At 44.1% G+C, this 25087-nt stretch overlaps 1 protein-coding gene across 1 annotated transcript; it reads right to left on the bottom strand.

Moving 5' to 3' along the window:
* Nucleotides 1–200: 200 nt before the first annotated feature.
* RHBDD2 (rhomboid domain containing 2) lies at nt 201–20765 on the bottom strand. The gene is made up of 4 exons (XM_073573800.1): nt 20502–20765; nt 10682–11083; nt 4408–4558; nt 201–816 (listed from the first exon to the last, which is right to left on the bottom strand). The coding sequence occupies exons 1-4, from the start codon at nt 20692–20694 to the stop codon at nt 519–521; spliced, it is 1044 nt and encodes a 347-aa protein (XP_073429901.1). The 5' UTR covers nt 20695–20765; the 3' UTR covers nt 201–518.
* Nucleotides 20766–25087: the final 4322 nt, after the last annotated feature.

The following is a 25087-nucleotide window of genomic DNA, read 5'->3' as shown; positions in this document are numbered from 1 at the left end:
ACTGTGGACTGAGCTCATAGACAAAGCTCCTATTACTCACAGAAGCAGTCGAAATATGCGGCCAATTGAGCCTTCTTTGTATTTGTGATTAGCCAAGAGGGAACAGGCAAATTTATTACAGCATAATAATTATTAGAATAAAAGGATGAGTCTGGTGATAGATATCCACTAAGAATAAAAGACAGAACAAAATGCAAATCCACGATATAAGAAGGTGTATTCAGTGCAAAAAAATGAAATAATCATCCGTCTTTCCCAATGGGCAAAGTTTAAATAATTAATAAAAAAAAATCAGCTGAAATCTATATTGATTGTTACTGATGAGAATACCAAAATGAAGGCTTAAGTGGTGCTCCCTGGTATAAAATAATAGGTTAACATTTATACATAATGACACTTGGATTCATCTTAAGCCTCAGTAGAATTAGTAAGGCACTTAAGAATCTGCCCCCCAAGAAATACTACTGTGGCCTTGAAATTGTCCCAGATGTCTTGCAGTTATTAAACTTGCCCTCTGTTTACTGTGTCTGGACTTGCTGTAATTCTGGTTGATCAGAAGAGATCCCCAAGTCTTTGTGGGAATGGGAGTTCGTATGTGATAAAGAATCATTATCATCGTTGCTATGTGTGTTCTCTTTGAGGTAGCCATGTGTGTATGGTTGTCCAGATGCCGCTTCTCTTGAGTAGACTGAGGCACCAGCAGGCGGCCATGTCCCGGTAGGCTTCATGTTATGATATGGAGAGTAGATATCAGAAAGGCCTTGAGGTGGTGTATAATACTGCTGGGTTGGGTAAGATCCAGGAGGTGGGTTGATCCTTTAAGAGAGAAGAGAAATAAACAAAACTAATTAGAGATCATATATAAAAATGTAAGTGATTAATAGAAAATGATGGGAGATCTCTGATCCAGATCATAAACGTTAAACTTGGAAGGGGTGAGTGGTCTGACAGCTGGGTCTACTACCAATCCCATAAATAAGCCACATAGTATATGTGAGCAGTTCAGCCTGTGGTAAAGAAAAAGACCAGCTCATTCAGACATGTGCTAGAGATACATGAAGTGCCATACTCCTTTTGGGTTGTACAATAAACAACAACATATACAAATAACAATTACAATATGTAGGGGTTGTACTCACTCAGGTGCGATAGGAGGAAAACAGGAAGCACCTTCCTTTAAAAGTCCATGTGGGTTTATTGCTTCATAAACCCAGAATCACAAACAAAAGGTAAACAGCCTTTAGATCAGGCAAAAACAAAGAATAAATGTCCATAGCAGGGCTCTGCTCCACCAGGCATGTGAGCACACAGGCAGGGGAAATGTCCAGCACTCAGGCTCGGTCTGGAGCCACACACACACAGAAGGCCTTCTCTCTCCCAACACACAGACCATATGCCAAACAACAGCCTTCATTATATAGGCTGTAACCACACCCAGAGATGAGGTATGTGGGTAAGCAGACCAGCCCATCTCTCATAGCTACCCGCAACCTGGACACAGGTGCACCAAAGGACATCTTAGTGCTTACGTGCACTAAAGATAATACTCCGGGTTACATCACAGAGAGCAGCCATCTCTGTGACACATACCTCCCATCGATTACACGGCCATTAGCCTCCTTACAAATAATTATGTAGGTTGTTAGTAGACAAAATAAAACTAGGACATTTAATAAAGGCGTTAAAGTAGGACCCCAATATTTTTACACATAGTGTCAACTCTCATATTCCAGCAGTGTCATTTTTTTCAGGTCCGTTCATTCAGTTGCCCTTATACATTTTCTCCCCTTTATAAAGGGCAGTTGGGTTGTGAGATCTCCAGTCTGACAAGTCCAGTTCATGCTCTCTTGTGTGGACAGGAGGACGGTCTCTGTTTTCCAGTAAATTACATAATCAACTATCAGATCCCTCCTGAAAGCGCTCAGACATCTTTACTCCCCATCTCAGCTCCATCCATGAAAAGTGAAGAGGTTTTCTTGGTTAAGTAGCACCATTTTATAGTCATCTGTCTGCTGGACGCTGGTTCTATGAATAATTAGGCTTACATGTGATTGAATTCTTGTTAATTAGAATTTTGTAGTCTAAACTTTAGCTTTGCTCCTAAGACTTTCACTGGGGTGTAGTTATTTTGGCATCATGTGATTAAATTAATTTGTTAGTAAAACTACTTTTTTGTGGTGTGAAAATCCAATCTTGTTGCCAATCAATGGGCATTTATGGGAGTATTTTGTAGTACGGTATACATCAGAAAATAAAGATTCAGGAAAAAAAAAAACAAAGAATTTGACAAATCTGTTGGGGTGTAGTCATTTAAGCAGAGCACTGGACATTACAAATACACTGAAACTCAGGTGTAAACATCACACAGGAGAAACATAGACTGCTGTATACATCACAAAGAGACACAGACTGCTGTATACATTACATTGGATACACTGAGGCTCTATTGTATACATAAGGGGACAGTAGCTCTGTGTCACTGATCAATCACTGCAAACAGTTAGACAGAAGCAACAGGATTATGATAAGATTCTGGCATAATTAGAAATGTAGTCTGCATTAGGTGAACCATACCTGAGGTGAGGTGCTGTTTTAATTTAACTGCAAGACATTATTTACAGTGAAACATATAACTACCTTTCAGAGAAAAGGACTATCATGGCTACATGATAGCCATAAACCAAATATAAAAAAAAATTGCTTTTATAGTATATAGTCATGATAAGACTTCTCCACTGGCTATTACCGAACAGCAACTCTACAGTCATGGCCAAAAGTTTTGAGAATGACACAAATATTAATTTTTACAAAGTCTACTGCTTCATTTTTTCTAATGGCAATTTGCATATACTCCAGAATGTTATAAAGAGTGATCAGCTTAACAGCAATTACTTGCAAAGTCAATATTTGCCTAGAAAATTAACTTTATCCCCCAAAACACATTTCAACATCATTGCAGCCCTGCCTTAAAAGGACCAGCTAACATCGTTTCAGTGATTGCTCCATTAACACAGGTGTGGGTGTTGATGAGGACAGGGCTGGAGATCAATCTGTCATGATTAAGTAAGAATGACACCACTGGACACTTTAAAAGGAGGCTGGTGCTTGGCATCATTGTTTCTCTTCTGTTAACCATGGTTATCTCTAAAGAAACACGTGCAGTCATCATTGCACTGCACAAAAATGGCCTAACAGGGAAGAGTATCGCAGCTAGAAAGATTGCACCTCAGTCAACAATCTATCGCATCATCAAGAACTTCAAGGAGAGAGGTTCCCTTGTTGCCAAAAAGGCTCCAGGGCGCCCAAGAAAGACCAGCAAGCGCCAGGACCGTCTCTTAAAAGTGTTTCAGCTGCGGGATCGGGCTACCAGCAGTGCAGAGCTTGCTCAGGAATGGCAGCAGGCAGGTGTGAGTGCATCTGCACGCACTGTGAGGCGGATACTCTTGGAGCAAGGCCTGGTCTCAAGGAGGGCAGCAAAGAAGCCACTTCTCTCCAGAAAAATCATCATGGACAGACTGATATTCTGCAAGAGGTACAGGGAGTGGACTGCTGAGGACTGGGGTAAAGTCATTTTCTCTGATGAATCCCCTTTTCGATTGTTTGGGACATCTGGAAAACGGCTTATTCGGAGAAGACCAGGTGAGCGCTACCACCAGTCTTGTCTCATACCAACTGTCAAGCATCCTGAAACCATTCATGTGTGGGGTTGCTTCTCAGCCAAGGGAATGGGCTCTCTCTCAGTCTTGCCTAAAAACACAGCCATGAATAAAGAATGGTACCAGAATGTCCTCCAAGAGCAACTTCTCCCAACCGTCCAAGAGCAGTTTGGCGATCAACAATGCCTTTTTCAACATGATGGAGCACCTTGCCATAAAGCAAAGGTGATAACTAAATTGCTCAGGGAACAAAACAGAGATTTTGGGACCATGGCCTGGAAACTCCCCAGATCTTAATCCCATTGAGAACTTGTGGTCAATCAAGAGACGGGTGGAGAAACAAAAACCTTCAAATTCAGACAAAATAAAAGCATTGATTTTGCAAGAATGGACTGCTATCAGTCAGGATTTGATCCAGAAGTTGATTGAGAGCATGCCAGGGAGAATTGCTGAGGTCCTGAAGAAGAAGGGTCAACACTGCAAATATTGACTTGCTGCATTAACTCATTCTAACTGTCAATATAACCTTTTGTTACTCATAATATGATTGCAATTATATTTCTGTATGTGATAAAAACATCTGACAAACACACATAAAAACCAGAGGGCAGCAGATCATGTGAAAATATAATATTTGTATCATTCTCAAAACTTTTGGCCATGACTGTACCTTGACAATACGTCACCTACATACAAAAGAGGCAGCCATTTTGCCTGCTAAACAAATTGACGTGAACACAAAACAACTTACTTTCTGGATTGAGAGGCATTCCTTTCTGTTGAAGTCGCAGGGATGTACCTCCAAATTTGGACTCTCTTCAATAACCTGAATGGTATCATCTGATCCATTCGTGACAATAAAGATTCTGAGGGGTCCAAGAAAAAGCAGCCACCCAAACCATCTATTTTAAAGTTAAAGAATACATAGCAGATGTAAATCAAACAAAGTAGTACATACATTCACGTCCCCGAGTAACATCACTAGATTTATTTAGAGGCTGCTGTTCACTACAGGACAACCCTTTCTAAACTGCTAAGGGCCTCACATAAAATAATAAATCACATACTCACCTCCCCCAATGGCATTGTTCTGTCTCCTGGACGCCTGCTCTGAAGGAATAGTGAAGACTGCAGCTGATCATGGACTGCTGATTGACTGCAGCGGTCACTCACACGAAAACACTGCTAGGAGAGACCGCGAGGATATTGCAGGAACGACATTGGGTCGATGGGTATTTTTTTGTTACTTTATGTGTAGCAATTAAGCAGTTATGAAGTTGTTGGTCTATTGAGAAAAGCAGATTACAATCTAACCGGCACGTGGCTGCAAGTATGAAAATCACATACCGTACATCACATGACCACGCAATCGTGCTGCAAATACAGGGGAATTGTGACAGTGTGTGCTTTACTCTGTCATGGCATAGAGAAACCACAGAAAAAAGGCAATGAATAGCCCAAAAGGATTAATATGCCAAAATAGAAAAAAACTTTAATATTCCAGATCATTAGCAACCAGGGTAAAAAGTGTCAGACTGGATCCGCATGAAACAGGCGGTGGAAGAGCAAAGAGGCGTTGGAGTATATCTTATATAGGCTAATCTGTACATAGGATCATGCAAAATGCATATACAATTATCCCAGAATTAAATATATAGGCTAATGGATAGCAAGGACAATGCAAAGCATATATCTAATATCCAATAGTTAAGTTAGAGTATATCAAGTAGATGGGCAGGGTATTATTACAAGATCCACATATACTGTATATCCATAATGGTAGATGACAATGTACAAAGCATATTCCAAACCAATATAATCAACATACCAGAGAGTAAAGCTCCAAACACCACGCTGTCTCCTGCCCGCCTCCACGCGCGTTTTGGAGATTTCCTTCCTCAGGGGGGCGTGTCATGAGGTCCATGCTGTGACTATTTATGGGCACCGGTGTAAAGATGCATCACCAATTAGTCACGTCATAGCCGCGCCTCCCAACACATTACCGCCGCACTAGCCAGCGCCGATACCCACGGAGCCCCGTGAGATCAGATGTTGGACATACAGCGGAAGCGGCATTTAATAATTGTTTCATATATTATATGCTTTAAATGCATTGTTGTTCTTAATATATCTGTGTTCCTCTGATTAACATGTTAATTCCATGCTTTGGAAGGCATTTTAGTATCTAGTGTAAGACTGAGTTCAGATGTGATAAAATATTGAATCAATGTCTGCCACAAAACATTTCACATGTAACGCGAGTTTTGCTTCAAGTTTCACCCTATGCCTTAACCCCTTCATGACCGACGTTTTTATTTTTTTCTCCCCTTCTTCCCAGAGCCATAGCTATTTTATTTTTCAGTCAAAATGGCTATTTTTTTGCGGGACGAGTTGCACTTTTGAACGACACCACTGGTGTTAACATATCGTGTACTGGAAAACAGGAAAAAAAAAACTCCAAGTGCGGTGAAATTGCAATAGAAGTGCAATTCCACATGATTTCTTTTTTATCATGTTCACTAAATGCTAAAACTGACCTACCATTATGATTCTGCAGGTCATTATGAGTTCAAAGAAACCAAACATGTCTAGGTTCTTTTTTTAAGTGGTGAAAAAAAAATCCAAACTTTGGTAAAAAAAAAAAAAAAAAGGCGCCATATTCCGAGACCTATAGCATCTCAATGTTTTGTGGGCCTGGGCGAGGGCTTATTTTTTGCGCGCCGAGCAGACGTTTTAATTGATACCATTTTGGTGTAGATACGATTTTTTGATCGCTCCTTATTGCATTTTATTGCAAAGTAGCGGCAACCAAAAAAACGTAGTTCTGGCGGTTTTAATTTTTTTCTCATTTCACCATTTAGCGACCTGGTTAATTCTTTTTTTATATTGATAGATCAGATGATTTTGAATGCGGCTATACCAAATTTGTGTATATTTGAATTATTGTATTATTTTAAATGGGGAGAAAGTGGGGTGATTTGAACTTTATTTTAAAAATTTTTTTAACCCCTTAATGACCCCAGCTTTTTTCGGTTTTGCGTTTTTGTTTTTCACTAAATGCTAAAACTAACCTGCTATTATGATTCTCCAGGTCATTACGAGTTCATAGACACCAAACATGTCTAGGTTCTCTTTTATCTAAATGGTGAAAAAAAATTCCAAAGTTTGCTAAAAAATAAAAAAAAAATAAAAATTGCGCTATTTTCCGATACCCGTAGCGTCTCCATTTTATTTTTTGTGCGCTGAGCTGACATTTTTAAGGATACCTATTATGTGCTGATATGATCTTTTGATCGCCGGTTATTGCATTTTAATGCAATGTCGTGGCGACCAAAAAACAAATTCTGGCATTTTGATTTTTTTTCCCACTACGGCGTTTAGCGATCGGGTTAATCCTTATTTTTAATTGATAGATCGAGCGATTCTGAATGCGGCGATACCCAATATGTATGGGTATGTGTGATTTTTTTTTTCCTATTGTTTTATTTTGAATGGGGCGAAAGGGGGAGGGATTTAAACTTATTTTTTTTATATTTTGAAAAACTTTTTTTTTTTTAAATTTGGGCATGCTTCAATATTCAATAGCCTCCACGGGAGGCTAGAAGCTGCCACAGCCTGATCAGCTCTGCTACATATAGGCAATGAGCAGATCACCTATATGTAGCTCAATTACTGCATTGCTATGAGCGCCTGCCACCGGGTGGCGCTCATAGCAATCCGGCATCAACAACCATAAAGGTCTCAAGGAGACCTCTGGCTGTTATGCCAATGCATCTCTGACCTCTGATCACGTGACGGGGGTCAGCAATGCGCGTATTTCCGGCTCGGCGGCCGGAAATGCTTGGTAAATGCCGCTGTCAGTGTTTGACAGCGGCATTTAACTAGTTAACAGACGCAGGTGGATCGTGACTCCACCTGCGCCTATTGCGGGCACATGTAAGCTGTTCAAAACAGCTGACATGTCCCGGCTTTGATGTGGGCTCACTGTAGGAGCCCTCATCAAAGCGGGGGATCGGACCTCAGATTTACTATCCCGTCCAAGGACAGAAAAGGGTTAATATTTTTTAAAACTTTTTTTCTCTTTACTTTTGGCATGCTTCAATAGTCTCCATGGGAGACTAGAAGCTGCCATAACCCAATCGGCTCTGCTACATACAGGAAATGATCAGATCACCTGTGTGTAGTAGAAATGCTCACTTGCTATGAGCGCCAACCACAGGGTCTGCTGCAGTCCTCTGGTTGTCATGCCGACCCATCGGTGACCGGTCACCGATGGGCTGGATTTCCTGTTTGCTTCTGGTAAGGGCGAGTTAAATGCCACTGTCAGAGTGACAGCGGCATTTAACAGGTTAACAGCCGCAGAGGGATCGCGATACCCGTGGCTGTTAGAGGCACAGGTTAGCTGATCAAAAAAGTGTCTGGAAGATGTGGGCTCAGTGCCAGAGCCCACATCAAAGGGAGGAATTCCGACATGGGTGTACTATTACACCCAACATCAGAAAGGGGTTAAAGTAATTGGTCGCATGCCAGGTTACACAATATTCTCTACCACTTTCCGTCTGTCCTTTGTAGAAAAAAACTGAAATTATTGGATAGGATTTCACTTAACACATCAAATCTTCTCTTGAATCATACAGGTTGACTTTTCCATTTGAAGACAAATGCTAAGCTTTTGCAACTGTCAGACCACGTTCACACGGTGTTTGGCGAGTTTTTCTACCTCAGTATTGGTAAGCCAAAACCAGAACTGGTGATGTGTTTCTAATATATGTTTCCTTTGATTTTTTTCACTCCTGGTTTTGGGTTACAACTACTGAGGTAAAAAAAAACAAAACTCACCAGATACTCATTGTGTGCACATGGCCTCAAAATGTGCACAATGAATCTTTTTGCTGAGTTTTTGGAGTGGAAAATGCACAGTAACTCTACAAAGTTGTGTGTACACAATGCAATTTTAAAGGGAACCTGTCACGTAAAAAAATCATTATCAATCTGCAGGAGGGTTGTGCAGAGTAACCTACAGACAGTGTCAGGTTGGTGGCGTTATACTGATTAAAATACCTTGGTTGATGAAATTCGTCTTGTGGTTGTTGTTAATCTTTATTTTCACTTCTGAGTTAATGATATGCTCGTGCTCAGGGGCGGCCTGTGAGGGGGGGTCTTCATGTGGTGCTCTGCTTAGGTAGTCATGTGTATGGCTTCCGACGGGTCACTGATCCCTCACTGTCCTTCCTCCTAGTTTACATACTGAATATTATATATATAGCTTGGGGAAAAGAAAAACCTTCCTCAGGCAGGTACTAGCGGTGGCACCTGTGCTGCAGCATGATCACGTGTACTGTGCATATAATTAATTTTTTCATATAATCCTGATATTCATTAAAAAAAAATCCTGTTTGAAAATGGTGCTGGCTGTGCCTGCGCAGTAACAGCCATTGGTGTATAACAGCCATCGCAGCAAGAGTTGGAGCAACAAAGTATTAAGTTAAAGGGGCTGAATAATATTGCACGCCCCACTTTCCAGTTTTTGAATTTACCGTATATACTCGAGTATAAGCCGACCCCCTAATTTTGCCACAAAAAACTGGGAGAACTTATTGACTCGAGTATAAGCTTAGGGTGGGAAATGCTCCATAGATTATTCCCCCATATGGTGTCCCCAGAAGAAGCTCCATAGATTATTCCCCCATATGCTGACCGCATAAGAAGCTCCATAGATTATTCCCCCATATGCTGCCCCCATAAGAAGCTCCATAGATTATTCCTCCATGTGCTGCCGCTGCTGCATGTAAAAATAAAAAAAAATGACACACTCACCTCTCCGTCGCTGGGTGTCAGGTGCCGGTGTCACTGCTGGCACCTGAAATACTCACGTGTCCTCCGTCCATGGCTGCTCACCGCTATCTGCCACGCCATCGGTCAGTGACGTTCAGACTGCAGGGGGCGCGGCGTGCACTAACCACGTCACCGCGCCCTCTGCTGTCTGAAGTCACTGACAGATGACAGACAGCAGCAAGCAGCCATGGACGCAGGACAGGTGAGTATCTTTATACTTACCCGTCCTGACGCTGTCTCTTGAGCCCCCAGCTTCTCCACGCGCTCTCTTCAGCAGTCATGTGATACCGCTCATTAAAACTCATGAATATGCGCATATTCATGAGTTTTAATGAGCGGTACCACGTGACTGCTGAAGGCAGGAAGAGAGAGCACGGAGAAGCTGGGGGCTCAAGAGAAAGCGTCAGGACGGGTAAGTATGACCTGACACCCCCGCCAACCTCCGACCCCCTGGTGTATATGACTCGAATATAAGCCGAGAGGGGGACTTTCAGCCCAAAAAAATGGGCTGAAAATCTCGACTTATATTCGAGTATATACGGTACACAAAAATATAAAATAACCAATAAATTTTGATCAACTTCACAATTGTGTCCACTTGTTGTTGATTCTTCACCAAAAATTTACATTTGGTATCTTTATGTTTGAAGCATGATATGTGGGAAAAGGTTGAAAAGTTCCAGGGGGCCGAATACTTTCGCAAGGCACTGTAAGATGTAGATGTTATGTGCACATATCCCCCAAATCCTCCTCAAAAAAAATTAAAACAAAAAAAATGTGAACTTTCAGGTTAGTTTATGTTCTAAAAGCTCAGCAAAAAGACGCAGTATATACATAACTTTAGAACTGGCTAGACAAGACATCTCTAAGTGAGTGACATGTCACTGGAAATTTTCCCCCTAACCAGATCTCTTCTAGGCTTCAACCTGTTCCTTTATGTGGGATATTGAGGCAGAAGAACTATTTGCTGGAAGGTTTTGTAAAACCTTGGAAGTTTTCTAATTCTCCAGAGCCTGGAAAGTCTCCCTTTTATGCGGGAGCCACCCGAATATTTCAGGAGAGTTGGCAAATTTCAGCTTTGGGTGGAGCCGATCTTGATATTGTCAAAAATATTTGGTAGATAGAGCTCTATAGCTTTTATGAAAAGCAAGTAATGACAAATATAACATCCACTACTTGTAAAAGGATACAAATTACACCCACCAGTATGCCACATACGTTACTAAGGACGGTGGCATGTGGTATAAAGAAAGCAGGGATCAGGAACAACACTGGCATCACTTTTGTGGGTACCATGAACCCAAAGAATACGAGTCGTCTCAGGCTGGTGCGTACTATAAAGACGCTCATCATTGAAAAAGCAACTGATGTAAATCCTTGGACCTTTCCGTCCATCTGAAGGCTGCTGCCTACGGCAATAACGACCAAGTAGAGAAGTCCATTGCATACAGCAAACAGAGGCGTGAGGAAGCAGAACTTTACTGTGCCAACATTCTCTTCAAAACCGCCACCAAAATACCAAGCGATTAAGCAACTGCAGATTAACGTTGGGAGATCTTCATGGAAGTAAATATATGTGATCAACCTGTGAACTGAAAAATAGAAGATCTTGTGAACAAAAAGAGAAAACGCCATTAACGACACTCACGCCTTACCCCAAAAGAAGAGAAACTCATATCTGTACACAGAAATATAGGCAGAAAATGTCATGATCCCAGTGCAGGTTTTTGAGGTGCACACCTGGGGTTAGTGTGTGGAGCTCGGTGCAGGTTTTGACCTGCACACCTGGGGTTAATGATTTTGCCCTCTTTCTGGTTCTGGGAGAGCTTCTTAAACTCCTGGGAAGCTCCAATCCCTGCCAGTTATACTTTTGCCTTTGGCCGAGTGTGCTGACATCTGTGTGCCTGTAAGTTGTTATAGCTTGTTTATATGGTTCTGACCCGGTTCTGCTTCCCGTTGTGAGTTTGCCTGTTGATTTTGTACTGCGTTATTATCTCTGTGTATGATTCATTGCCTGTGACCTGACTACTCTCTGCTCGCCCCTCTTGTACCTTGCAGCTATCTCTGTGTATGACTCATTGGCTACGTCCTGACTATCCTCCCTGTCTATGCCCCTTGGTAACTTTGTCTCGCAGTTACCCTGCTAGGAGTTCTTTTGCAGCTCCTAGCTCTCTGGAGTTTAGGCCACGCCCCTAGCAGTCACGTGCTTCAGGTCCTGCGGCTCTGAAGTACGCATCTACTCAGCTGCTGCCCGCTCCACAGGTATCTTTGAGCACAGTTCGCTTTACTGAGGACACGCGCACTGGCTCAGTGAGCAAGTTCAGTGCGGTGTTCCTGACAGAAAATCTACTGATATCTGAAAGGACATTGGCAGGGTTATCTGCATATTAGGTGCTGCTCAAGGCCCAATGCAGAAGTGAGCCACGTCAGAGAATAAAGTCAATAACCTCAAAGCAAACTAGCTCTCCTCTAGGAGAAAGAATATTGGTCTCTAGTGCCAACAACTTGAGGTAGTCAGCCTTTAAAGCACCATTCCAGCGTTGTTTTTTATTGCACTGCTGGAGTGATCCTTTAAATGCAAGTCTTTTACCCCGCCTGATACTCATCTGTCTTCCCCATCATTCTGTTCCAGCGTCACTCTGGGCCGTCTCCGGCGAAAAGTCTATGAGAGCCTTGTTCCGGAGGGCCGGAAGGCGAGCATAAGAACGTGGGCAGGAAGCTTACAGTTTCAGCACTGGAGTAGCCCTTTAAAAAAAACAAAAAAAAAACAGACGCTGGAGTGGTGCTTTAAAGGGGGTCTGTTGGCACAGAATGACTGTTCCATCCAAGCACACCCTTGGCGTGCACAGAAGTTTAAGTGCGCCTTCCTATCTACTTGTTTTCCCATCTATCTCTGCCCTTCTCTGGCTTTATGAGGCCAGGGCTATCAAAGAAAAGGGGAATGTAGATAAAGGGAAAACAAGCAGTTGGGAAGATGTATTTAAAATGTTTGGCATCGCCCTGAAGCACAGAGTGGCAGGACTTAGTTTGAACAGTCATGCTGTACTGAGTCCTTTAAAGGGAACATGTCAGCAGGATTGTGCACAGTAACCTACCGACAGTGTCAGGCCGGTGGCGCTGTTATACTGATTAAAATGATACCTTGGTTGCTGAAATCCGTCTTGTGGTTGTTGTTTAATCTTTATTTTCAGTTTTGAGTTAATGATATGTCCATGCTCTAGGGCAGCCTGTGGAGGGTGTCTTTATGTGGTGCTCTGCTTAGTCATGTGTATGGCTTCTGACAGGTCTCTGACCTGCCCCCTAGTTTACATAATGAATATTATTATATGTAAGGCGGCCAGGGTGGTAGTCATGGCAATGGGAATTTCTGTTCCCAAGCCCTGGTGCCCCACAGATGAAATATAATGTCCTTCCCATTGCATGTGCAGCGTGCGCAACAGTACACTTACATTCACTGTCAAGAGTCCTCTAAGGTTCTGTCACTCCGGCTCTACATTCCCGAGCTCTACTAAACATCTCTGAGGCAAAGTTCTTTTCCAACAGATTAACTTTACTATGTAGTAGGGCATCCATCACACTTGCAGGACAGGTTACACAAAGGGACATCTCAAGAGCTTTCCCTGCCTTGCCTTATCTCCAAACAATCTGTGTCATCCGTGCCTTCAGTGTCACCTTCTCGCCATCCCCTTGTCCGGTTCCAATAGGGAAAGGTGCCAGGAATGCCATCTCAGCAAGTCCTGCCCCGGTTGTAGACACTGGATCCTTCTAGAGACCGTCCTTCTTGCGCTGGTGCCCATGTGCACAATCCTCAGCCTGGGGCCCCTTCCTGCAATAGCATCATTATCCCCACGGCTGATAGACTATTTTCTTCACTGCTCCTTACACCTTGCCCTGGGCAAGGCTGCCCAGGCTCTGCTCCCTAACCAAGAAGTGTGCTGACTATATCCCTATCCTCTGCCCAGCTCTACTGTAAGTCCTCCCTACTGACAAACCCCTATGCTAACTGGACCTAACACTCCTAATCTATTCTATTCCCTATCTCTACGATGCCACCACTATTATAATCCCCCTATGGTGGCATACTATCTCCTAGTCTATCCCTAAGCCTATGCACAGTACATGACAAATACATCACATTATAGAACATAACGAGTATAATAACATTAGTGAACAATGAAGTGCCGCACGTAACCATATGAACAGCGTCCAGGGGAGAGGAGGCATGTGAGGAGGAGGAGGTGGAGGTGGCATGTCCGCCACCTCCTTACATAAATATAGCTTGGGAAAAAAATAACCCTTCTGCAGGCTGGCTCTGCAGCAAATTTGCATATGTACTGTGCATATAATCCTGATATTCATAAAAATATAGCACTGATATAGGCTACTGAGTAGGCGCCACCTTGGTGGCCAAAATTTTTTTTTCTCTCTAGCAAGAAGGCGCCTCCGCTGCCTGCGCTGTAGCAGCTATCGGACCAATAGCTGCTATTGCACAGGTGTGGCCGGCGCCATTTTACAACAGATTACTATTACATCAAACAAATTAATTATATACACACATTACATATGCGATCATGCTGCAGCGCAGGCACCACCTCTAGCACCTGCCTGTAGAAGGGATTTTTTCCCCAAGCTATATATAACATACATTAAGTAAACTGCTACACCATCTTGGAGGAGGAGATGTTTTTTTTTCTCTTACAAGATGGCACCACAGCTGGTGCCAGCCTGCAGAAAGGTTTTTTTCCCAAGCTATATATAATATTCATTATGTACACTAAGGGGCAGGTCAGTGAGGGATCAGTGACCTGTCAGCAGTCTGCATTATAAAGATTATACAACAACCACAAGACAGATTTCATCACCCAAGGTATTATTTTAATCAGTATAACAGCAGCAACATGACAGTGTCAGTAGGTTACTGTGCATAATCCTGCTGACCGTATAATTAGCGTTGGGTATGCTGACCGTGCGCTGGTATGATTTTTCTGGTGCTGCGCCCTTTTGGCGCTGCGCCCAGCACACACAAAAACGCGCTGTTGCATTTTGGAGCTAAGCAGTGGCCCTGCGCCCGAGAATGCTAGTGTGAAACTAGCCTTAAGAGGGCACAAAAGACCCCACAACAACATCCAAGAACTGTAGGCCTAACTTTCCTCAGTTAGGGTCAGTGTCCATGACTTCACCATAAGAAAGAGACTGGGCAAAAAACGCCTGCATGGCAGAGTTCCAAGATGAAAACCACTGCTGAAGAATATGAACATAAAGGCTCATCTCAGTTTTGCAAGAAAACATCTTGATGACCCCTAGACTTTTGGGAGAACACTCTGTGGACTGATGAAACAAAAGTTGAACTTTTTGGAAAGTGTATGTCCAATTACATCTGGCGTAGAAGTTACATAGCATTTCAGAAAAGGAACATCATGCCAACAATAAAATATGGTGGTCGAAGTATGATTTTTTTTTTTTTATTTCTGGACCTGGAAGACTTGATGTGGTAAATGGAATCATGAATTCTGCTGTTTGTGACCTCAAGGTGAAGCGCACTTGGGTTATGCATCAGGACAATGGTCCAAAACACACTAGTAAGTCCACTTCTGAATGGCTTAAGAAAAAACAAAGACTTTGCAGTGGCCTAGTCAAATTCCTGACCTTAATCCAATTGACATGCTGTGGCATGACCTTAAAAAGGCAGTTCATGCTCTGAAACCCTCCAATGTGGCTGAATTACGACAATTCTGCGAAGAGGAGTGGGCCAAAATGCCTCCAGAGCGTTGTAAAGACTCATTGCCAATTATCGCAAACGTTGAATTGCAGTTGTTTCTGCTTAGGGTGGCCCAACCAGTTATTAGGTTTAAGGGGACGTCACTTTTTCACACGGGACTCTGTAGATTTGGATTTCTTTTTCCCTTAATAATAAAGACCTTGGTTTAAAAACTGCATTCTGTGTTTACTTGTGTTATCGTTGTCTACTATTTAAATTTGATTGGTGATCTGAGACATTTAAGTGTGACAGACATGCAAAAGAATATGAAATAAGGAGGTGGGCAAACAGTTTCACACCACTGTATAAATTATTATAAGTAAACCCTAGAATACAAAAAAACAAGAAGACCCAAAAGAAGGTACTAGACTTTTTTTTGTTCTGAAAAAGCCACCCTCTGCTTATACCAGGGCTGTGGAGTCGGTGCTCATTTTGGTGGAGTCAGAGTTGGAATAAAATGGACCGACTCCTAAAATATATAATTGGATACAGTAATTCAATGCAGAATGTGCTGAATATTTTTTCATAGGAATTTGGGAAAGTTATGAAATGTCATATAAATGGCTGTTCTATTCCTAATCTAAGGCTACATTTACACACAGCGTTTTTCCTGCGTTTTTTTGAGGATACGTTTTTCAGTTGCAAAAGCAGATCAGCTTTTTAAAAAACCGCATCACCTGAAAGGTTTTTGAGCTCATAGATAATGTTTTCAATAACAAAAGCAGATTAGAAATCTGCTCTATCTATATATCCATTTATCCTTATCTGTCTATCCATATCATATCTGTACCAAAAAGAATTAAAGCTGGATAGCACACAGACTAACACTCCTTTTTTTTTTTAGCACCAGTCAGGGACACCTCATAGCTGCCCAAAAGGACACCCAGGACAGGCATTGCTCGTCTTCAGTAACATCAACATCAACTGATAGTTGGAATAAATAGACTGCATTCATCACCACATCTTCTTAAGGTGCAGGCTTTATTTTCAAGTGTAGGGGTGTGAAGTATGAGGTTCTGCAGCAGCTGAGGTGTGCAGTATGAAATTCTGCGTAACAGTATGAGATTCTGCACCCCCCCCCCCCAGGTTTGATCCTGGCTACGCCCATAGTGTGAATGTAGCCTGAGGATCTAGGCTTTATCTTTGCCGAGATAAGTCATAGTGTGTGTGTGTGTGTATATTCACTCTGAAGGCATCAAAACTATGAATTAACACATGTGGAATTATATAATTAACAAAAAAGTGTGAAACAACTGAAAATATGTCTTATATTCTAGGTTCTTCAAAGTAGCCACCTTTTGCGTTGATTTCTGCTTTGCACACTCTTGGCATTCTCTTGATGAGCTTCAAGAGGTAGTCACGGGAAATGGTTTTCACTTCACAGGTGTGCCCTGTCAGGTTTAATAAGTGGGATTTCTTGCCTTATAAATGAGGTTGGGACCATCAGTTGTGTTGTGCAGAAGTCTGGTGGATACACAGGTGATAGTCCCACTGAATAGACTAAAAAAGCAGCTGAGTAAAGAAAAACGAGTGGCCATCATTACTTTAAGAAATGAAGGTTACTCAGTCCGAAAAATTGGGAAAACTTTGAAAGTGTCCCCAAGTGCATTGGCAAAAACCATCAAGCGCTACAAAGAAACTGGCTCACATGAGGACCGCCCCAGGAAAGGAAGACCAAGAGTCACCTTTGCTGCGGAGGATAAGTTCATCCTAGTCACCAGCCTCAGAAATCGCAGGTTAACAGCAGCTCAGAATAGAGACCAGGTCAATGCCACACAGAGTTCTAGCAGCAGACACATCTCTACAACTGTTAAGAGGAGACTTTGTGCAGCAGGCCTTCATGGTAAAATAGCTGCTAGGAAACCACTGCTAAGGACAGGCAACAAGCAGAAGAGACTTGTTTGGGCTAGAGAACACAAGGAATGGACATTAGACCAGTGGAATCTGTGCTTTGGTCTGATGAGTCCAAATATGAGATCTTTGGTTCCAACCACCATGTCTTTGTGCGACGCAGAAAAGGTGAACGGATGGACTCTACATGCCTGGTTCCCACCGTGAAGCATGGAGGAGGAGGTGTGATGGTGTGGGGGTGCTTTGCTGGTGACACTGTTGGGGATTTATTCAAAATTGAAGGCATACTGAACCAGCATGGCTACCACAGCATCTTGCAGCGGCATGCTATTCCATCCAGTTTGCGTTTAGTTGGACCATCATTTATTTTTCAACAGGACAATGACCCCAAACACACCTCCAGGCTGTGTAAGGGCTATTTGACCAAGAAGGAGAGTGATGGGGTGCTACGCCAGATGACCTAGCCTCCACAGTTACCAGACCTGAACCCAATCGAGATGGTTTGGGGTGAGCTGGACCGCAGAGTGAAGGCAAAAGGGCCAACAAGTGCTAAGCATCTCTGGGAACTCCTTCAAGACTGTTGGAAGACCATTTCCGGTGACTACCTCTTGAAGCTCATCAAGAGAATGCCAAGAGTGTGCACAGCAGTAATCAAAGCAAAAGGTGGCTACTTTGAAAAATCTAGAATATAAGACATATTTTCAGTTGTTTCACACTTTAATTATATAATTCCACATGTGTTAATTCATTGTTTTGATGCCTTCAGAATGAATCTACAATTTTCATAGTCATGAAAATAAAGAAAACTCTTTGAATGAGGTGTGTCCAAACTTTGGTCTGTACCGTATACATGTATACAGTGTATTACATATTTACAATTTATTACAGTTTTTTGTGTTCTAAAGTTGTATTCCAATAAATAGATATTATGTTCTATCTAAATATCTTGATTATTGGATCATAAAAATGATTAAATGTCTGATGTTCACATTGTACTACAATAAATTTTTCACTTAAATATAAGCAATATATGTGGGAGTCGGAGTCGTGGAGTCTGAGTCAGTGTAAGGGAAATTGAGGAGTCGGAGTCGCAGGTTTGGCTTACCGACTCCACAGCCCTGGCTTATACTCGAGTGAGGGTCTCAGAGGATGGAGGGGGGGGAGCGGCGGGGGAGCGGCAGAGCAGCGGGCCACAGGAGGCAGGAGCCGGCTGCTGCGTCTAAAGCCTGTTCCCGCTGCTAAAGAGAAATGAATATTCACTGCTCTGGTGTGGAGGACAGTGAATACTCATTCCCTTAGGCCGGGCTCACATTGCGTTATGGCAGTCCGTCTAACGGATTGCGTTACAATGCAACATTAAATGCCATAGACTGCCATAACACAGCGCATGACTAACGCATGTCCTAATTGGGCATGCGTTAGCGATGTGCCGTCATGCTGTGACGGACCCTCGGACGCGGTCTGCAGCGTTCGAGGGTCCGTCACTGCTAGCTCCATCTGCGCTGGTCTGATCGCATAACGCGATCCAAAAAAGGCAGGTGCGCTAGAGCAGTCCGTTTAACGCATACGTTGAACAGACTGCCCTAACGCAATATGAACCTGGCCTTAAGTAGCAGGTTCGAGAGTTTGCTCTTGAGGAGTATGCCAAAATACCTATCAAGAGGTGCAGAAGTCTCATTGACAGTTACAGGAATCATTTGATTGCAGTGATTGCCTCGAAAGGTTGTGCAGTAAAATATTTAGTTAATTTCTGTCCAGGCCTATTTCATGAGTTTTATTTTTTAAAAAATCTGTGGAAGCATGGTTGAAAAGCAATGTCTGACATTCATTTGTTCATTTTCATAGATTTTTGATTTATTATTACTTTTGTCAGATTCAAGTTATTTCTGTGACCATTGTGGGTTTTTCTGTCATTAAACGAGGGGTACCAACAATTTTCACCATGTGTTTATAGCTCCCCATCCTGAGCTGTTTTTTTTTTTTAATATGTCTTTGTTTTAAATATAGTTTATGTATCTAATAAAGTGAATATTTAATATACATGATTTTGGCTGTCTTGAATACCGTGTTTTGGGTCTCACTTTTTCCTTAGTATCTTCTCAGTGACAGATATAAATCTTCTATTATCAGACCTGTTTTTTTCAAGTACACAAATTGTTTTTTTAAAAGAAATGATACACAGACGGATTTTCATCAGTGTACACTTTTACTATAAAAAAAAAAAAATACATAGCAAAGCTTCTCCTACCTATACTTCTGAATTTTCCACGTCGAGAAAAACGGACTGATCATTCTGATCAGAGTGTAGCCTGAGTGTCAGTTTTTCTCGCATGTGAATTTTTAAAAAAAAAAGTTTCTGTATCTTCTCCATTTTGACAGTTCAAGAAAACTGGCCCGCACTTGGGTGTCATCCGAAAGCAGTCCAATTTTTTCACAGACCCATTGACGATTTTGATCTGACCCTTGGATCAAAGTCAGACATGTTTCCACGATTTTTCACAGACCCATCGGTCTGTGAAAAATCATAGATATGTGAATGGCCCCATAGACTATCACAGGTTCGAGGTGCTGTGAAAATTGGAAGTCTGAATGATCCCTTACAATATTAATCACAGGCTGCACACGGATCACACACTCATCAATGTGCGATCCGGGATTTTCACAGGCTTGCATAGGCCATTTTGATCTGTGACTCGGGATCACAATTGAACATCTGTTTATCTGTTTTTCCTGCAAACACAACTGACGTGATCAGCTCCACTGACTAGCATGGGATGTATTCTATCGGTGAGAAGCACAGATCCCGTAGGTGAGACACGACCTTCTGTATGGAATTATTACACCCATCACACATGACCACTTACATCCAACTAAATCAAGTCACTGGAAGCCATTTTTAAAACCCGTCAGTGTGATACAATGTCATTTTCTGCCCATATACTGGACTCGTGCAGCGATGGCAGGGATCTGATGAGGATTCGAGAAACAGGCAGTACAGGGTCCCAGACAAATTAGTGACAACTTCCTGGGCTGTGTGACTGTGACAGCACCTCTAGAACCGGGGCCGTGGTCTGATAACGCACTGGCAGCCACAAAGCGGAAACTCCAATAATATGCAGGACAATTGCTAACAGAACAATTCCCACTATTCCGTTACAATGGGGGCATCACTTCTGGAAAAAAAATGGAGATTGTTTATCTAAACCTGCACAATAAAAAAGGAAAATGGCTTCCTATGGCAACAACCTATCAGCTGCCAGCTTACATTACAAAGCAGCCCTTTGGAGAAAGCAAGCTAGTATCCAATTGGCTGAGTACTTGGCTCTTCCTAACACCAGTTGTATTAGGTCTTCCCCAGTGTGTATGGCTCACAACCACTGACCGGACCGCAGCGGCCATACCTGTGGCGCTCTCCAGCACTCCTGCCTCCAGGTCCAGACTCAATGCAACAGGTGTCTCCCTCTTCACTGTTGGGACCGATATAGCCAGAGACAGCACTATCGTAAGAGTACAGCCAGGAGTGAGGTGCAGGACCGGCAACCAGGACGCCAGAACTTTACTCCACAGCCGGCTCCCAGTCTGCGCGTCCTCCATCTTTTTGGAGACCAGTAACAACTTGTGGCTGAGGAACTTCCTAGTGGAGCCGTCACGTGGTGTGCGCGGTCACGTGATGCCGTGGAGCGGCCAGATGTTGGCAGTGTGCGCTGCAGGTGCATGAGCAAAAGAGCCGGCACAAAGCCAACATGTGTGAATACAGGGCAAGGGTGAGGTCACTCTGCGGCAGACTCCATGGGGAAAATGTCTGCACAATTCCCATTATCATCAATGACAAAACGGTAAATAGAACTGCAGTTTCTGATTTCAAAACCTCTGTGATAAGTGATAAATCCCCTACTAAAGCGGATAGTGTCCGAAAACCACGGCCGTGGGGAACAGCGGTGTGAATTTCCTCCCTGTGAGCGTGCTAATAGATCCACAATATAAAGTGGATTATGCTAGGTGAGTCCACTAGAAAAGTAGGTCCGCCGACAATGCGATCCAATGAAATAATGTAAAAGTGATAAAAGAGAGTGATTAGAAAAGGATAATATGGATCATCACTGATCCTGGATAAGGGAGCATTACAAAGGCAGGAAAACTTTTATGAAGGGAAGCCAAAACAGAGAGGATGTGTAAGGGTAAGTTCACACTGGGCGTTTTTTCTGCGTTTCTGCAGCAAAACCTGATTTCTTGGCAGGAAAGAAGCTGCGGCAAAAACGCATGTTTTGGAGCGTTTTTGTTTGTTTCATTGGTGCAGTTTTTTCATGCGTTTTTGGGGCTAACTTGTGTCTCGTTGTGCATGCTGGTAAAGTTGAGTGCCCCCCAGAGAAAGAGAAAACCCTACTTACTGCAGACAGGGCCGGTTTTAGGAAAAGTGGGGCCCTAGGCAAAGTTTAAAATGGGGCCCCAAATGTTTACATATTGCACATCACACAGAAGCATTTCTGTCATCCATGTAGTACAATTTACTTCCCATAGTATAATGCACCCCATAGTTCTTCATATAATGTATTCCCCATAGTCCTCGATACAGTATAATGCAGCCCACATATAGTATAATGCAGCCATCCCATAGAGCATAATGCAGCCACCCCACAGAGTATAATGCAGCCCCTCCATACAATATAATGTAAACCCCCATAGAATTTAATGCAGTCACCCCTTAGAGCATAATGCAGCTACCCCACAGAGTATAATGCAGCCACTCCACAGAATATAATGTAGCCCCCCTCATATAGTATAATGCAGCCCCTCCATAGAATAAATGGCAGCCCCCTGATAGAGTATATTGCAGCCCCCTATAGAATATAATGCAGCCACTTATATAGTATAATGTAGCCCCTCATATAGTATAATGCAGCCCCCAATGAATATAATGTAGCCCTCTCATAAAGTATAATGAAGCCCCCATACAATATAATCTGGCCCCCCCTTAGAGTACAATGTAGCCTCCTCATATAGTATAATGTAGCCCCCTCATAGAGTATGATGCAATCAGCCCCCATAGAATATAATAAATATAATGTAGCCCCAAATAGAATATAATACAGCCCATCTGCCCATAGAATATAATGTAGCCCCCCATATTATATAACACAGCCTCCCCCATAGAATATAATGTAAAATGTACCCCCCATGGTATATAACACAGCAGTAGTATATAGCCCAGCCTCACATGCTATATAGCACAGCCCCACATGGTATATAGCACATGGTATATAGCCCAGCACCACATGGTATATAGCCCAGCACCACATGGTATATAGCCCAGCCACACATGGTATACAGCCCAGCACCACATGGTATATAGCCCAGCCACACATGGTATACAGCCCAGCCACACATGGTATATAGCCCAGGCCACATAGCATATAAACTCCCCGCCCTCCCGAGAATGGCCCCAGAGTCCAACACACTCGATATTAAAAAAAAAACAAAACACACACACTCCTCACCTTCTCCTCTTGCCCGCGCTGCTCCTGACTCTTGTCTCCTGCTCTGCCTGGCACACAGTGAGAGTGCGATGACGTCATCGAGCACCTGCTGTGTCAGAGGCAGAGCGGGGAATGATGGGAGAGGGAGCGTCAGTGGCAACGGGGGAGTCGGCGCTGGGAGCAGGCAGGCCCCCTGCCTCACAGGGGCCCCATAGTGGTGGCATGATGTGCTGCTAGCTGGGGGCCCCTGAGGGAGCGGGGGCCCTAGTCAGCTGTCTGGTCTGCCTGCCCCTAACGCCGGCCCTGACTGCAGAACCATACCCCGAGATCCTTTGAAAAGCCTGCAATTCATGTGCCGCTAACAGTAAAATCACGCTGACAGTTTAGAATAGAATAGATATATACATATAGGATAGATGGATATATAGATGTTGGTGACACACACATACCCGCAGAGGTGTGACGTTCGGGAACCGAGTATGTCCGAGAGTGGACCCTCTGGGTCGCGGATCAGGAGCCCCTGGGCCGAGCACGCCAGGTGAAGACCGACCCCTATACAGGGATCGTTAGGGGCAGGACCGCAGGGGGCAGAACCGCGACAGCCGGTACCAAGAGGGACGGCTCGAAGGACAAGGCAGGACAGAGACCAGGGTACCGGGACGGGGTAACGGAGGAACTAGGCAGCGGCTAGTAATAAGGTAGCAAGACGTTGCTACAGGTGGCAAGGGGGTACGGAGGAAGAGCCACAGGGGGGAGAGTAGGAGCGGAGAGGACAAGGCCGAGACAGGCGGGGGGGGGAAACGGAGCGAGACACAAGGCTGACAGAGGGAACTGAGCAAGACACAAGGCAGGCAGATGTACTATAGGAAAACTATAGCGGCCAGAGAGTGCAGAGTAGCCACACGATCATCAGGCGTCTTCCCCATAAGGAGGACGCCTAAAATACCTACTGGCCAGGAAGTGGACAGTAGGCCCCGCCTTCAGCGACGCCCACCGCTGGATGAAGGAAGCGGGCGAGCGCGCGCCCGCGACCTAGGGACAGAGCGCGGGGATGCAGCAGCGCGGAAGGTCGGGTAAGAGAGTGCGCCGCCGGGGGGGCGGCGGTGGGGAGCAGCAGCGGCGGTTACCGCCGCAGAAGAGACATCGGCGGGCTCGGCGGCCGATGTCACAGTACCCCCCTCACGTCCCCCCCTTCTGAGAGTGGCCGAAAACTTTTTCAGTAAAAGAGGGGCATTAACATTCTCTCGAGGTTCCCAGGACCTCTCCTCAGGGCCAAAACCCTTCCACTCAATGAGAAAAAACGTCTTCCCCCTAACTCTTTTCATAGCCAAAATGTCTTTTACTTCAAAGACTTCCTCAGCCCAATAGGTGAAGGAGGAGCAGTGGCGGTAGGTTGAAACCGGTTCAGAACCACAGGTTTCAGGAGCGAGACATGAAAGGCGTTAGGGACTCAAAGTGAAGCCGGCAACCTCAGTTTGTAAGCCACCTCATTAATGCGTCCAAGTACTTTGAAAGGACCGATGTATCAGGGACTTAATTTGTAGGCAGGAACTTTTAGACGGATATGCTTGGTCGACAGCCAAACTTTGTCGCCCAGACGATACAGAGGAAGGTCTCTTCGTCTTTTGTCCGCATGTTTCTTGATTCGGGTGTTGGCCCTTACGAGGGCTTCTCTGGTCTCCTTCCAAATTTGCGAAAAATCCATGGCAAGAGTATCTGCTGCGGGAACTCCTGATGACGAGAAAAAGGGTAGCGGAACCCCCGGGTTCTGACCAGAGACTACAAAGAACGGCGACTTGGTGGTGGATTCACTGGGATGATTATTATGGGCAAATTCTGCCCAAGGTAGGAGAGAGACCCAATTGTCTTGATGGGCGTTGGAAAAGTGGCGTAGGTAGGTTGTTAAAACCTGATTAATCCGTTCCACTTGCCCGTTGGTCTGTGGATGATAAGCGGAGGAGAAGTCGAGGGATGTGCCCATAAGCCGACAGAGAGCCCTCCAGAATCGAGAGGTAAATTGGACCCCACGGTCAGACACAATCCGCTGGGGAAGGCCATGTAACCTGAAGATCTGGTGGATGAAGATCTCGGCCAACCTTGGAGCTAAGGGCAGTCCGGGCAATGGTATAAAATGGGCCATTTTGGAGAAGCGATCTGCTACGACTAAGATGGTAGTGCATCCAGCAGAACGGGGCAAATCTGTTACGAAATCCATTGCTATTTGCCGCCATGGAGCCTCCAGAACCGGTAACGGGTGAAGAAGGCCAGGAGGCCGGGTTCTCGGAACCTTGTTTTGAGCACAGGTCGTGCAAGAGGCTACATAGTCCATCACATCTTGGCGAAGGGAGGGCCACCAGTAGTAACGGGAGAGAAGCAGAAGGGTCTTCTTGGTACCAACGTGCCCGGCAACCTTAGAGGAGTGCCCCCAGCACAGCACCTCCGGGCGTTTATTCTGGGGAACGAAGGTTTTGCCTGGTGGAGGGGAAGAGAATTTCACAGGAGTCACGGTGATA

The sequence above is a fragment of the Dendrobates tinctorius genome, unplaced genomic scaffold (genome assembly GCF_039654945.1).
Source record: "Dendrobates tinctorius isolate UK_male_01 unplaced genomic scaffold, ASM3965494v1 ptg000007l, whole genome shotgun sequence".
Lineage (NCBI taxonomy): Eukaryota > Metazoa > Chordata > Amphibia > Anura > Dendrobatidae > Dendrobates > Dendrobates tinctorius.
Note: the sequence above shows the minus strand (reverse complement) of the source record. Positions and strands in the feature narration are given on the sequence as shown.

Excerpts from the sequence above, each read along its gene's own strand:
- RHBDD2 (XM_073573800.1), bottom strand. The coding sequence starts at position 20,694 with ATGGAGGACGCGCAGACTGGGAGCCGGCTGTGGAGTAAAGTTCTGGCG. Across the intron at positions 11,084-20,501 it reads AGTGCTGGAGAGCGCCACAG|TTCACAGGTTGATCACATAT; the intron begins GTATGGCCGCTG and ends TCTATTTTTCAG. Across the intron at positions 4,559-10,681 it reads CATACTGGTGGGTGTAATTT|ATGGTTTGGGTGGCTGCTTT; the intron begins GTATCCTTTTAC and ends ACTTTAAAATAG.